Genomic DNA, 14,791 nt, shown 5'->3' on the forward strand with positions numbered 1-14,791 from the left:
ATCATTATTATTGTTATGATAAATTTTTTCTTAATTGAAAAAATTTTTAAATTAGAATAGAAGAAAGAAAAAATTTTAGACAACTGCCAAAGCTCGTTGTATAGATCCATTTCGGGAACTGCTAAATTCCTTCATCGGCAACGTTTAGGCGCCGCTGCTATAACCATTCAGCCACCACAGCGGTTTTTTGTTTGTCTTCATTAATCCTACTTCTATTCTGGTTCGTGCCAATTGATATTCACACCACTGCGACATCTGTTGCAGAATAGCTGTGAAAATTGGACTTGTTTGTTGGCAATGCTGCCAAAGTGTCATATTTTATTGACACTTGTTTTTCCCCGTGCTCTGGGATGTATTAACAATTTTTGTTGTTATATCGGCCTACTGATTTTAAGATCGCGGGTTCGAATCGAGCTCAAGGCCTAACAATAATTTTTTATCATTATTATTGTTATGATAAATTTTTTCTTAATTGAAAAAATTTTTAAATTAGAATAGAAGAAAGAAAAAATTTTAGACAACTGCCAAAGCTCGTTGTATAGATCCAGTTCCCGAAATGGATCTATACAACGAGCTTTGGCAGTTGTCTAAAATTTTTTCTTTCTTCTATTCTAATTTAAAAATTTTTTCAATTAAGAAAAAATTTATCATAACAATAATAATGATAAAAAATTATTGTTAGGCCTTGAGCTCGATTCGAACCCGCGATCTTAAAATCAGTAGGCCGATATAACAACAAAAATTGTTAATACATCCCAGAGCACGGGGAAAAACAAGTGTCAATAAAATATGACACTTTGGCAGCATTGCCAACAAACAAGTCCAATTTTCACAGCTATTCTGCAACAGATGTCGCAGTGGTGTGAATATCAATTGGCACGAACCAGAATAGAAGTAGGATTAATGAAGACAAACAAAAAACCGCTGTGGTGGCTGAATGGTTATAGCAGCGGCGCCTAAACGTTGCCGATGAAGGAATTTAGCAGTTCCCGAAATGGATCTATACAACGAGCTTTGGCAGTTGTCTAAAATTTTTTCTTTCTTCTATTCTAATTTAAAAATTTTTTCAATTAAGAAAAAATTTATCATAACAATAATAATGATAAAAAATTATTGTTAGGCCTTGAGCTCGATTCGAACCCGCGATCTTAAAATCAGTAGGCCGATATAACAACAAAAATTGTTAATACATCCCAGAGCACGGGGAAAAACAAGTGTCAATAAAATATGACACTTTGGCAGCATTGCCAACAAACAAGTCCAATTTTCACAGCTATTCTGCAACAGATGTCGCAGTGGTGTGAATATCAATTGGCACGAACCAGAATAGAAGTAGGATTAATGAAGACAAACAAAAAACCGCTGTGGTGGCTGAATGGTTATAGCAGCGGCGCCTAAACGTTGCCGATGAAGGAATTTAGCAGTTCCCGAAATGGATCTATACAACGAGCTTTGGCAGTTGTCTAAAATTTTTTCTTTCTTCTATTCTAATTTAAAAATTTTTTCAATTAAGAAAAAATTTATCATAACAATAATAATGATAAAAAATTATTGTTAGGCCTTGAGCTCGATTCGAACCCGCGATCTTAAAATCAGTAGGCCGATATAACAACAAAAATTGTTAATACATCCCAGAGCACGGGGAAAAACAAGTGTCAATAAAATATGACACTTTGGCAGCATTGCCAACAAACAAGTCCAATTTTCACAGCTATTCTGCAACAGATGTCGCAGTGGTGTGAATATCAATTGGCACGAACCAGAATAGAAGTAGGATTAATGAAGACAAACAAAAAACCGCTGTGGTGGCTGAATGGTTATAGCAGCGGCGCCTAAACGTTGCCGATGAAGGAATTTAGCAGTTCCCGAAATGGATCTATACAACGAGCTTTGGCAGTTGTCTAAAATTTTTTCTTTCTTCTATTCTAATTTAAAAATTTTTTCAATTAAGAAAAAATTTATCATAACAATAATAATGATAAAAAATTATTGTTAGGCCTTGAGCTCGATTCGAACCCGCGATCTTAAAATCAGTAGGCCGATATAACAACAAAAATTGTTAATACATCCCAGAGCACGGGGAAAAACAAGTGTCAATAAAATATGACACTTTGGCAGCATTGCCAACAAACAAGTCCAATTTTCACAGCTATTCTGCAACAGATGTCGCAGTGGTGTGAATATCAATTGGCACGAACCAGAATAGAAGTAGGATTAATGAAGACAAACAAAAAACCGCTGTGGTGGCTGAATGGTTATAGCAGCGGCGCCTAAACGTTGCCGATGAAGGAATTTAGCAGTTCCCGAAATGGATCTATACAACGAGCTTTGGCAGTTGTCTAAAATTTTTTCTTTCTTCTATTCTAATTTAAAAATTTTTTCAATTAAGAAAAAATTTATCATAACAATAATAATGATAAAAAATTATTGTTAGGCCTTGAGCTCGATTCGAACCCGCGATCTTAAAATCAGTAGGCCGATATAACAACAAAAATTGTTAATACATCCCAGAGCACGGGGAAAAACAAGTGTCAATAAAATATGACACTTTGGCAGCATTGCCAACAAACAAGTCCAATTTTCACAGCTATTCTGCAACAGATGTCGCAGTGGTGTGAATATCAATTGGCACGAACCAGAATAGAAGTAGGATTAATGAAGACAAACAAAAAACCGCTGTGGTGGCTGAATGGTTATAGCAGCGGCGCCTAAACGTTGCCGATGAAGGAATTTAGCAGTTCCCGAAATGGATCTATACAACGAGCTTTGGCAGTTGTCTAAAATTTTTTCTTTCTTCTATTCTAATTTAAAATTTTTTTCAATTAAGAAAAAATTTATCATAACAATAATAATGATAAAAAATTATTGTTAGGCCTTGAGCTCGATTCGAACCCGCGATCTTAAAATCAGTAGGCCGATATAACAACAAAAATTGTTAATACATCCCAGAGCACGGGGAAAAACAAGTGTCAATAAAATATGACACTTTGGCAGCATTGCCAACAAACAAGTCCAATTTTCACAGCTATTCTGCAACAGATGTCGCAGTGGTGTGAATATCAATTGGCACGAACCAGAATAGAAGTAGGATTAATGAAGACAAACAAAAAACCGCTGTGGTGGCTGAATGGTTATAGCAGCGGCGCCTAAACGTTGCCGATGAAGGAATTTAGCAGTTCCCGAAATGGATCTATACAACGAGCTTTGGCAGTTGTCTAAAATTTTTTCTTTCTTCTATTCTAATTTAAAAATTTTTTCAATTAAGAAAAAATTTATCATAACAATAATAATGATAAAAAATTATTGTTAGGCCTTGAGCTCGATTCGAACCCGCGATCTTAAAATATTTTTCCGCCAACTAATTTGCAACTTAGAAAAACGGAACTACGATCGAAATGCAGAATACAAAAAATCGAACGATTCGAAGTTGGATCGAAAGAGATTGGAACACAGAATACCAAAATTGCCAAATCGAAAAAATTCCAATCCAAGTCGAAATACAGAATAGGGCTGATTAACACATATTCTGAAATGTACGTAAAATACTTTTAAATTAAGCCCAATATAATATTTTTCCTATAATTCTGTCAGAAGCTATGAAGATTTTTTGGCCAAACCCTACATTCATACGGCAAGATATCTATTTTGCAAAAGTGGAGGACTCGAAATCTGACTTAGAGCTATGGTGTCTTCAGCAATTTTTCTTAGAATCACCTGTAGATTACGTTTTTGCTATACTCCTGATAAAAAAAAAAAAATATGACCCGCTCTAATGTACATAGTTGCATTTATGTATGTATATACTAGCCTTTACCCCTGGCCCCGTCCGCAAGAAGAAATTAAAATACATGGGCTATTCGTGTTCGCCTGCTTGCTTATCAAGTAATCTGTTTAAAAATTATTCTTGTCAATGTATTTGATTTTTGTAATAGAGTAAAAAACATAAATAAATGAGCTGATAACCTGAAAGGCACGCTTACGTGAATAGTACAATACAGTTTTTTCGAATTAAAAAAATACATTTTGTTTTTAAGTTAAATTAATTGATATGACAGGGGTGAAGGAATTACTATTCATGGCACAAAGGAGTGAAAATATAATTAGCTAAAACCAAAGAGAATTTTTTAAATGAAAATAGTGTTGCTTTTTTGGGTATTTAATTGGTTAAAATATTACAAAAAGTGTAATTATAGTTATAGCAGTCCATTACAGAATTCATTTAAAATAATCAAAAATAGAACGAAAAAGCTGTGTTAGACATTAAAGATAAAACATACCGAATTTTAATTACGAATAATTTGCAGCAAATCCATGGCCTTAGAAGCTCATAATTTAAAAAATCATTTGTGCTGAACTACAGGTTTCGAAGAGTCCTTAAATGAACCCGGAAGGGTCCCAAAATGATACCGAAGTCCCGAAATGACCCTGACGGGTTTCCGAAAATCATTCAGAAATTATACCGGAAGAGTCCCCAAATGATCCCGAAATAAGCCCGACGGGATCCCGAAAACCATCCATAAATGATCCGGGAATACTTCCGAAAAAGTCCCGAAATAGCCCTAACGGGATCCCGGACGGATCCCGAAAACTATCCAGAAATGATGCCGGAAGGATACCGAAAATGTCCCGAAATAACCCCAATGGGATCCCAGATGGATCCCGAAAATTGTCCAAAAATGATCGGGAACAAGTCCCGAAATGACCCTGACGGGATTCCGGACGGATCTCGAAAATCATGCAGAAATGATGCCGGAAGGGTCCCGAAAGTCCCGAAATTGCCCTAACGAGATCCCGAAAACCATCCAGAAATTATACCGGAAGAGTCCCCAAATGGTTCCGAAGTAACCCCGACGCGATATTGGAAACCATCCATAAATGATCCCGGAAGGATCCCCAAATGATCCCGAAAAAGTCCGAAATAACCTTGACGGGATCCCGAAAGTCATACAGGAATGATACCGGAAGGATCCCCAAATGATCCCGAAAAAGTCCCGAAATAACTCCGACATTAAATTTAAATTAAATTGCTTTTACTTAAAGTTTTAATATTGGAAATTAAAATTTGCATCAATTTTGCATATACACACATATATACATATTTGTTTGCAGTTGAATTGCCGAGTATTTTTGCGTTGTGTTGTTGCTGTTGATAGGCTTCAGTTTTTAATAGTGTAATTTTCTTTTTATTTTTGATTTTTTGCGTGCACATTCTTTTCTCAGTGTCACAGCTGTTTGCGCGGTTTGTTCAGTGTTATTACAGTGCATCTCAAACTGCTCATACAGCATATCTCTTTCTAACAGCTACTTTCAAACAGTTGTATTTTTTCTTATAACCCGTTGTGCTATCGTTCAATTAATATTCATACTTTTCCTATTTTATTAATTCTCGGTTTTCCGTAGCATTTATTATATATATTTATTTCCTCATCCTCTTTAAAGTTATTAAGAATGTCGTGTTTATATCCTAACTGCTTAGTAAACAGTGAATCACATCCCTTCGTGGAATGCTGCGCCGGTTTATCAGCACGAGTGGTTGACGCACTTAGCGATAACGATAAGGGAGTACGTTGGGCTTGTTTGAAATGTAGGCCTACCCAAATTGACCTTTTCAAGGTCTTCAAACAGGCCCGAGATGGATTTTCTGAAATAGGCAGAGAGATTTCCGCTTTATCCGAGAAGTTTAAGCATTATGAAAGCTTATTTAAGTCTTTCAAACATTCAAATGTGAACATTCCGGATAATAATCGTAGGTCTATCGATGTTTCCCTTCCAGCACCGACTATGGATGCTGATCACAAAGTTCCTTCACCTCAAGATCTTCCATTCCCAACTATTGAATTGATAAATCTGTCCTCTCCGAGTCCCTTAGCAGTTCGACCATCGACATCGAATACTCATTCAGCTGTATCTACTGTACCCTCCACAAAAATGAACCAGGTTCCCCAAAACCCCTCTGCGGAATTTGAACCGCCGGCTGGTAGATTGATTACTGTCCCGATTAAAAAGTCGACTTTCGTCTCCAGATTCGAGAGAGACACTACAGAAGAGGACCTGAAGTCGTACATCATAAGTAAACTTAAATCTGAAAATGTGTCTATTCGTAAATTTAATTTTAATTATCCTAGAGACATTTCGTCATTTAGGATTGACGTATCAGCTCAACATTTTGAAACAATCTTGAATAATTCATTTTGGCCACCCGGAGCCTTTGTGCGTGAATTCGAGCATAGACGCAACGTTAATATTCGTAATCTTGCTACCGTTCCTCAAACCAATAATGCTGCAAAAAACTAAATATTAAACCTGTCCTTAATATATTTTATCAAAATGTAAGAGGCCTAAACACAAAACTAACTGAACTATACTTGAGATCATTTAACTGTAATTACAATATCATCGCTTTTACTGAAACTTGGTTAAAGCCTCATATTTTTAATTCGGAGATTCTTTGCAATGATTACCAAATATATAGAAATGACCGCTTGAGCAGAGTTGGAGGTAGAGTTTTGCTCGCGGTACATTCTTCTATACCTTCCGCTGAGGTAAATTTACCTGTTATTGAAGCTACGGAATTTAAGTGCATTAGAACCACGCTAGGAATAGGTTTTACCTATATAGCCATTTGCTATATCCCACCATCTTCAGATCCCTCGGTGTATATGAACCATATTTCGTTACTGAATGATATCAGTTCAATGTTGAAGCCTATTGACTCGATAATTGTCTTGGGTGATTTCAATCTTCCGCACGTATCATGGACCACATCAGACCATGGTATTGTACCGGTTTCTTCAAAATTCTCCAGCATCGACTTTTTAGCTGAAATAACTGAACTTTGCCTAAGACAGATAAATATAGTTCCAAACATGTACGGGAGGGTACTTGATCTGGTATTTGTTGATGATACATCAAAATCCATTCTTAGGAGGTGTGAACCTCTTACTGTACCTGAGGATCCTTACCATCCTTCGCTGGAAATTGTTTACGAATTGGAAGAGAGTTCTCGGAGTTGCACTACCACCGAAAACGACTCTAGTTTTAGATTCGAATTCGCGAAAGCTAATTTTAATAAACTCAACCAAATTTTATCTACAATAGTTTGGCCCAAATACGGTGCAGATATTGACAAAAACGTTTCTGACTTCAACGCCGTCATTCACGCTATTCTGGAAAGACATGTACCTAAGCGTAAACGTGTTTTCACTGAACTAGTCGAAATATGGTACACCAAAGAACTGAAATCTTTAAAAAAACAAAAAATCGCGTTCCTTCAAGCTGTACAAGAAAACGAGGTCACACTCCGACTACTTGAAGTACTCTATATTGCGCCATAAATATTTTGAATTAAATAAAAAGTATTACAATACCTATCTCTGTGCCATGAAAAAGAAAATAACTTGCAAAAAAATCTCAACATGGATTCTGTAGAGGCAAATCTACCATTACCAACCTACTTGAATTCACAACGCATGTTTCTAATGGATTTAGAGAAAATCTTCACACCGATGTTATTTATACTGATTTCAGTAAAGCATTTGACAAAGTTTCCCATTCATTGCTTATCCACAAGCTGGATCGACTTGGTTTCCAACCAGGTCTCACTCAGTTGATATCTTCTTATCTCTGCGGTAGAACGCAACAAATAATTTTTAAAAATACTTTTTCAGAGGTCATCAATGTTCCCTCTGGCGCCCCACAGGGCAGTCATCTCGGTCCAATTCTGTTCTTGCTATTTATTAATGATATCTGTACCATAATAAAATATTCCAAAATTTTAATGTATGCTGATGATGTAAAACTTTTTAGGTCTTATGCGTCTATTGAAGAACGTCCATTGCTTCAAGCGGATTTAAACTGCTTAGTTCCTTGGTGCAACGCGAATTCAATGCCGCTGAACATCAATAAATGTAAGTTCATGTGCCTCTCCCGGAGCGTTTGCCAGCAGCCTCTTACGTAATTGATAATTTTTGTCTTGCATCAGTAAATTATTTTGTTGACTTGGGAGTCACGATGGATGCTAAACTTAGTTTCAACCTTCATATTATGACTACTGCCAATAAGGCTAGAGGTGTTCTATCATTCGTGAAGAGATGGTCTAAAGAATTTAGTGACCCTTATGTAACCAAAGCCCTTTTTACCACATTAGTTAGACCGATACTAGAATATGGATCAGTAGTCTGGAATCCACGATATCAAGTTTATGCAGATAGGCTTGAGTCAATACAGAAGCAATTTTAACTTTCTTCTTTAAGGAATTTTCACTGGGACTCTGCGTATAATCTTCCACCTTATACTGGTCGGTTAAAGCTTATCAATCTCCCAACTCTCGCTAGACGTAGAGAAATGCTAGGCGTATTATTTATGGCTAAACTACTGAATGGACTAATTTCTAGCCCCTTTCTTTTGAACGAAGTAAACTTCAATGTCCCATCACGAGCGTCAAGACATTTGAAACCTCTTCTTTTGAGGCAGTGTAGAACTAATTTCGAATTAAATGAACCTTTCCGGTGTTTGTGTTATGATTTTAAATCTCACTCGAATTCATTTCACTTTTTACTATAAGGAAAACTGTCCTATCCTATCTTAACTCGTAACAAAATAAAAATAAAAAAAATAAAAATCTTTATATGCTAAATCGTTAACTTATTAAGCAATTTACTATATGTATAATTTTCTACTGTTATGTATATAATACTCAGCTGATGATTTTTATTCTGTAGCTGAGCAGTTTTAGATCTCGACGCTTAATACTAGGTACAAACACACGCCATATTGGCAATTTATACCATTTGGGCAATTTATTACGCAATTTATCATATAATAAATTGTAATAACAAATTGCCAATTTAAAAAAAATTGCGTAATAAATTGTTTCAAACTGTAAATACAACCTTGTAAAGTGTGTTTATTGAGTAGACTTAAACGTCAGCTGCGCATGGCTCAACTATATGGTTGGCTCATCTCATCAGCTGATATTATTTTTTTCATTTCACTGGAGTAGGAATTGTCAAAAGAGGATGGCAAACTCAAAATGAAACCAAAACATTGAACACATTATCTTACAACACACAAAAATTTTAAAGTTTTATGTTTTCATTCCATTCCATTCACCTAATTCCAACACGCACATTTTGACATTCTGAACACAGGTATGTTGTTGCTGTAGAGATGAGCCAACCGGCCATCAAATTACTATTGTGTAAGCTAAATTGAGTTGTATGAACACCACTCAATTTGAATTGATATTGCCTCAATTTATTTTTCTGTTTGAACATAGCATAACAAACCTCCGCCTATCAACAATTCAACAAAAACAAAAACAAATCCGTGCTTTATGCGGATGCGTCCCTCATGTCGGTTGGGCGGGCTTTGGAGGGTATTAATCCGTTGGGTTTATTATTATTATTATATTCACGTACTTAGCAATGAATTCAAGTAGCCAGTTTTGATATTTTTATATACAAGTGGGTGTGACTTTAATTCGATTTTAAAATTTTTCTGTCGGCATGTAAAAATACAAACATGAAGTTCGATTACCAATTTGCAAAAACATAGCTCAAAGAGTGTACGAGTTATCGCTCTTGAAAGTCCAAAAAATCTTATTTGGAAAGTAGGCGGTGCCACGCCCATTGTCCAAAAACACTATGTGGATCAACTACATGCAATGTCACGCAATATTTAAATAACATGGCTTCTTTAGATACTCAAATATCGCATGTTCTGTGCAGAAATTTCTATATACAGAAATAGGCGTGGCTACTGACCGATTACGCCCATTTTTTAGAAGGCTTTGCCATCATAGCAGAATGCGGTTTACCAATTTTGACTCTAATAGTTCTATTGGAACGAAATTTATTGCAAAAATCCACTGCAGGTTCACTATTTATACTACGAGATTTTCGACATAGTTTGCTTCTGATAAATTGCTAGTATTATTAACATAAATTCTCAAAAGTCCATAAGGTTTTTAATTTTAGGAATCCAGGAGAATCGATGGGTACCAAATTTTAATTCGGGTAAGCCGTTTCTTTGTTATCAAACCGGACTTGTTTGTGCGAACGTGTGCACGTGAATCAGATGAGCTTCTCTGTTTATGTTTACAAACAGAAGAGTTTGTTTTGATTCGCTTCTTCGTCGCTTTAATGTCGGGTTTCTTTTGTGAAGCTGAGTGCGCTTAAAAAATAAAAGTCCGGATTTAACTTTTATTTCCGCACTTTTATTTTTAAAAGTCCGAGTTTAACTCGTTCCATCGGACTCAAAAAATAAAAATACAGATTTAATTTTATGGAAAAAGTTAGAAAAAAGGATGCATGATTCGACATGATATTACTATAGGGATACCTGGAAACTCAAAAATTTTTGCCTTGGAAAATTTTTGACGCGGACTTCGAAAAAAAAAAGTTATTTAAATAGCGATGTTATCTACATTAAATAGTTTAAACCAACACTTTTGACTATCCCGACTAATGCCCGCCAAGGGGAGCGTGCCTTCCGTAAGGTCATTGAATCCGCCTCGGCACATTTCATTCCCGCCGGGAGAATTCCCGAAATCCGGCCCCACTTCCCGGCGGAGGCCGCGAGCTTAGCGAGGGAACGCGACCTTATAAGACAGCTTGATCCAGGCGACCCCCAAATAAGGGATATAAACCAACGCATCAGATTGCTTGTGGACGAACACAAGCGGGCGTAATGGGAAGAGCACCTAAGAGGTTGTAACCTCTCTACCGGTGTAGGTAAACTTTGGTCCACCGTAAAGTCCCTATCGAATCCGACTAAGCACAAAGACAAAGTTTCCATCGCCTTTGGCGATAAGGTGCTGTCGGATGCGGAAAAATGCGCGAGCGCTTTCTGCCGACAATATATAATGCATCCTACGGTCGACAAAGATAGACGAAGAGCCAATAGACACGCACTTAAACACAAATTCAGCGCGTCACCAATCACCATCACCGCTAGAGAGGTTGAGGACGCCATTGGTCGCGCTAAACCATCCAAAGCAGTGGACCCAGACGGCATAGCCATGCCGATGCTTAAAAACCTAGGGAAAGAGGGTTTCAAATATTTAGCGCATGTCTTCAACCTGTCTCTCTCCACCTTTGCCATACCCGATAAATGGAAAATCGCCAAGGTGGTCCCGCTACTAAAGCCTGGGAAACCAGCTAACGTAGGTGAGTCATATCGTCCGATATCTCTCCTATCGCCAGTGGCAAAGACGCTTGAAGCCATTTTGCTCCCTTATTTCCAAGCACATTTGCAGCTAGCCCCTCATCAGCATGGCTTCAGAAAACTCTATAGCACTACCTCCGCGCTAAATGTCATTAGCACCCAGATAAATTGCGGTTTGAATCAATACCCCCACCATAGAACAGTACTCGTAGCGCTAGACCTATCAAAAGCCTTTGATACGGTCAACCATGGCTCATTACTGCAAGACCTGGAAGGGTCTACCCTTCCCCCATGTCTTAAAAGGTGGACAGCAAATTATCTGGGTGGTCGGCAGGCATAGGTGCAATTCAGAAACGAAACATCAAAACCAAGGAGAATTAAACAAGGAGTGCCACAGGGTGGTGTCCTATCCCCACTTTTGTTTAATTTCTACATATCTAAGCTACCTTCACCACCGGAAGGAGTCACAATCGTTTCCTACGCCGATGACTGCACAATAATGGCCACAGGCCCAGGCCCAGAGATCGATGAGCTATGCAATAAAATAAACGGCTATCTCCCTGATCTCTCTAGTTTTTTCGCCTCGCGAAACCTGGCATTATCACCGACTAAATCTTCCGCGACCTTATTTACAACATGGACACCCCAAATGTCGACCATATTGAACATCCACGTCGATGGCACTACGCTACCGACTGTCCTACACCCCAAAATCTTGGGTGTGACGTTTGATCAGGATCTACATTTTGGTGCGCACGCAACCGCAATTGTTCCGAGAATTCAGAGCCGTAATAAAATCCTCAAATCCCTTGCTGACAGTACCTGGGGAAAAGATAAAGAAACGCTCATGACCACATACAAAGCAATTAGCCAGCCGATTACGTGCTACGCGTCACCCATATGGTCGCCAAGCCTAAAAACTACCCACTGGAAGAAACTACAGGCCTGCCAAAATACTGCTCTCATAATCGCCACGGGCTGTCTTCTTATGTCCCCAGAACACCATCTGCATAATGAGGCGAGAATACTCCCCATCAGGGAGAGAAATGAGATGCTGACCAAACAGTTTCTGTTGAATACCCAGAAACCTGGGCATCCCAACAGACATCTGATTGACGAACCAGCACCGCCTAGGGGCCTAAGGAGTCATCTCCGTAAGCATTTTGAGGAAATACGGCACCTGAGAACCCAGCCGTATGAAGCGAAAAAACACAAGTAGGTCCTTGGTGAACTCCATAGACAGGCGTCGGACCTTTATGTTGGGAATTGCCCGGTGAATCCAGTACTTGAAGAAAAATATCCAGAACTCGCGGAAGAGGAACGCATACTCCCCAGGGAAACGCGTGTCACTCTTGCTCAACTTCGTTCTGGATACTGTAACAGGTTAAACTCTCACCTATCCAGAATCAACCCCGACATACAAAATGTATGCCCCGCTTGCAATGTGCCCGCACATGACACCAACCATCTCTTTAATTGTAATGTGGAACCAACGCCTCTAACACCCCTTTCCTTATGGTCCACCCCTGTTGAAACGGCAAGTTTACTTGGACTCCCGTTAGAGGATATTGATGACAATTTGTGATCGGTCGCGGCTATTAGGTGGGGCGAGCATTGCTACAACAACAACAACAACAACAACAACATGAACAATATTCCATTCGCCAGTCTAGCACTATAAACCGGCAACCGCAGACGCGATCCTTTTGGGTATTTATTTAAAATACGCAAACATATTAATATTTTGAATTTGAATTTTTAAAGTCAAGTTTTTAAGGAGTTAACTACTTAGTTATTAAATTATAAATAAAGTGCATTTATAACGTTTTTAAAGAAAAACTATTGACCTTTTTAATTGGAATTGTTAAGTGTAGCGAAGAAAGACCACACAGTTGTTCATGGTCCTTCGCAGCCATCTTTGGCCCAACCCCTAATATTTAAAAACAAAATAAAATAATTAAATTATACATAATCGAATTTTCTCGTTCGACAAAAAAAAAATAAAAATAAGACCTACGCAAAAAACAAAGTAGTGTGTGCTTAAAATATATTTATCTAGACATACAAAATAACATATATGCAACTATAAAATAAAAGTGACAGTGTGTGCTCAAAATATACACATAGCTATACATGAAAAGAAAATAATTTTTTCTTGTAAATTTACACGAACATTGAATTTTCACCATCAGTTTTGTGCTTTCGAGTCCACAACTCCGATTTTGTAAAGAGCTCCAGTCCTGTAACAAAACACAAACAAACTACAAACACATATATTTATAAAAAATTGCGAAAAAAAAGAGAACAACATTTTTGAAAATTGTCGGCGCACTTATCATAAGTGCCTGTTTTGAAAAAATCAAAAATAAAAACCAGCTTTACAAGCAGCAGCATCAACAGCCAGCTAAGGAACAATCAACAAGCCATACAACAACCCCATAAGGAACAGAATACAGGAATCGGTGAGTAGGTATTTTTTTTTTATTTTTCATAAAAAACATAGAAAATAATACAAATTTTTTCCACAAAAGTTATATTATTTTTGTTAACTGCAAAATCATATATATATATCCACATATATGTATACATGAATATTGCGGAAATTTTCTTACCGTTGGTTGGTGCAACCTTTTTGCAACCAAAAATTGGTGGAAAATATTCCGCTATACCAATAGGCAAAATCCGCCAATCATATATATGTATATGTATACATATTTCTAGTGGTATTTAACCAACAAAAAAATTGCAGTTTACTTGCCTACTCAAACCCACTGTGTAAGAACAACATTAGCAAAAATTTCTTCTACAGCTGAGTTTACCCCGTTGTTCGCACAGAGCGTTGAACTTGTCGATACAGTTCAACTTCTTCCAAGTCATTTTTTCTTGCTTGTCAGCATATCTAAAAATCATAATATTCACACGTACATACTGACATACATGTACAAATAATTTCAAGTTGCTTTTCCAGCATTCATACTTCTCCACTCAGAGAACATCATACGTGTTTACTCACACGTTCAAGTCGCTCTTCCAGCGACATTCTCCCAGCACATAGAGCTACATTAGCAACGAGAGTTGTGTACTGCTGATCAAATTTCTCAACTTCTCTCATATTTGCAATTTTTTCATCTTTCTTTGCTGCACACTCTCAACAGTGCTATCAAACGCACTCAGCTTCACAAAAGAAACCCGACATTAAAGCGACGAAGAAGCGAATCAAAACAAACTCTTCTGTTTGTAAACATAAACAGAGAAGCTCATCTGATTCACGTGCACACGTTCGCACAAACAAACATATATACATACGTTTGTATATTGCGCACGTACATTTGTACTTATTCTGGCGTACAAAACCAAGTTTGAGATATTTTCGTCCCTATAGGAACTTTTCAAAAAATATCCCTACAAACCTCGAAGTAGTATTATTTTCTAATATATACATACCTATATATACCAGTAATTTACAAATACACGTTTATTTCCACACGTATATTTACACGTATATATAAGTGAAAAGTGTTTGTGATTTTTTTTTTAATTTCATATTTTTTGTTTTTACAAAACATTATACATACTATTGAAATCCGAATTTCGCGGATTTAAATTATTTAAGGAACGTCCCGTT

At 37.3% G+C, this 14,791-nt stretch overlaps 1 protein-coding gene across 10 annotated transcripts in view; it reads right to left on the minus strand.

Annotated features, from left to right (window-relative positions):
* Positions 1 to 14,791, minus strand: part of Lis-1 (LisH and WD40 domain-containing Lis-1) — a 761,024-nt gene that overhangs the window by 88,260 nt on the left and 657,973 nt on the right. The window contains exon 9 of one of the 10 annotated variants that reach the window (XM_067772993.1): positions 13,257 to 13,406. The exons of the other annotated variants lie outside the window; for them this stretch is intronic. Coding sequence (XP_067629094.1) covers positions 13,330 to 13,406 — 77 coding nt within the window. The 3' untranslated portion in view covers positions 13,257 to 13,329. Of the gene's footprint in view, positions 1 to 13,256; positions 13,407 to 14,791 lie in introns of those variants that run through there. 10 annotated transcript variants of the gene reach the window in all.

This window comes from Eurosta solidaginis, chromosome 3, assembly GCF_040869045.1.
Source record: "Eurosta solidaginis isolate ZX-2024a chromosome 3, ASM4086904v1, whole genome shotgun sequence".
Taxonomy (NCBI): domain Eukaryota; kingdom Metazoa; phylum Arthropoda; class Insecta; order Diptera; family Tephritidae; genus Eurosta; species Eurosta solidaginis.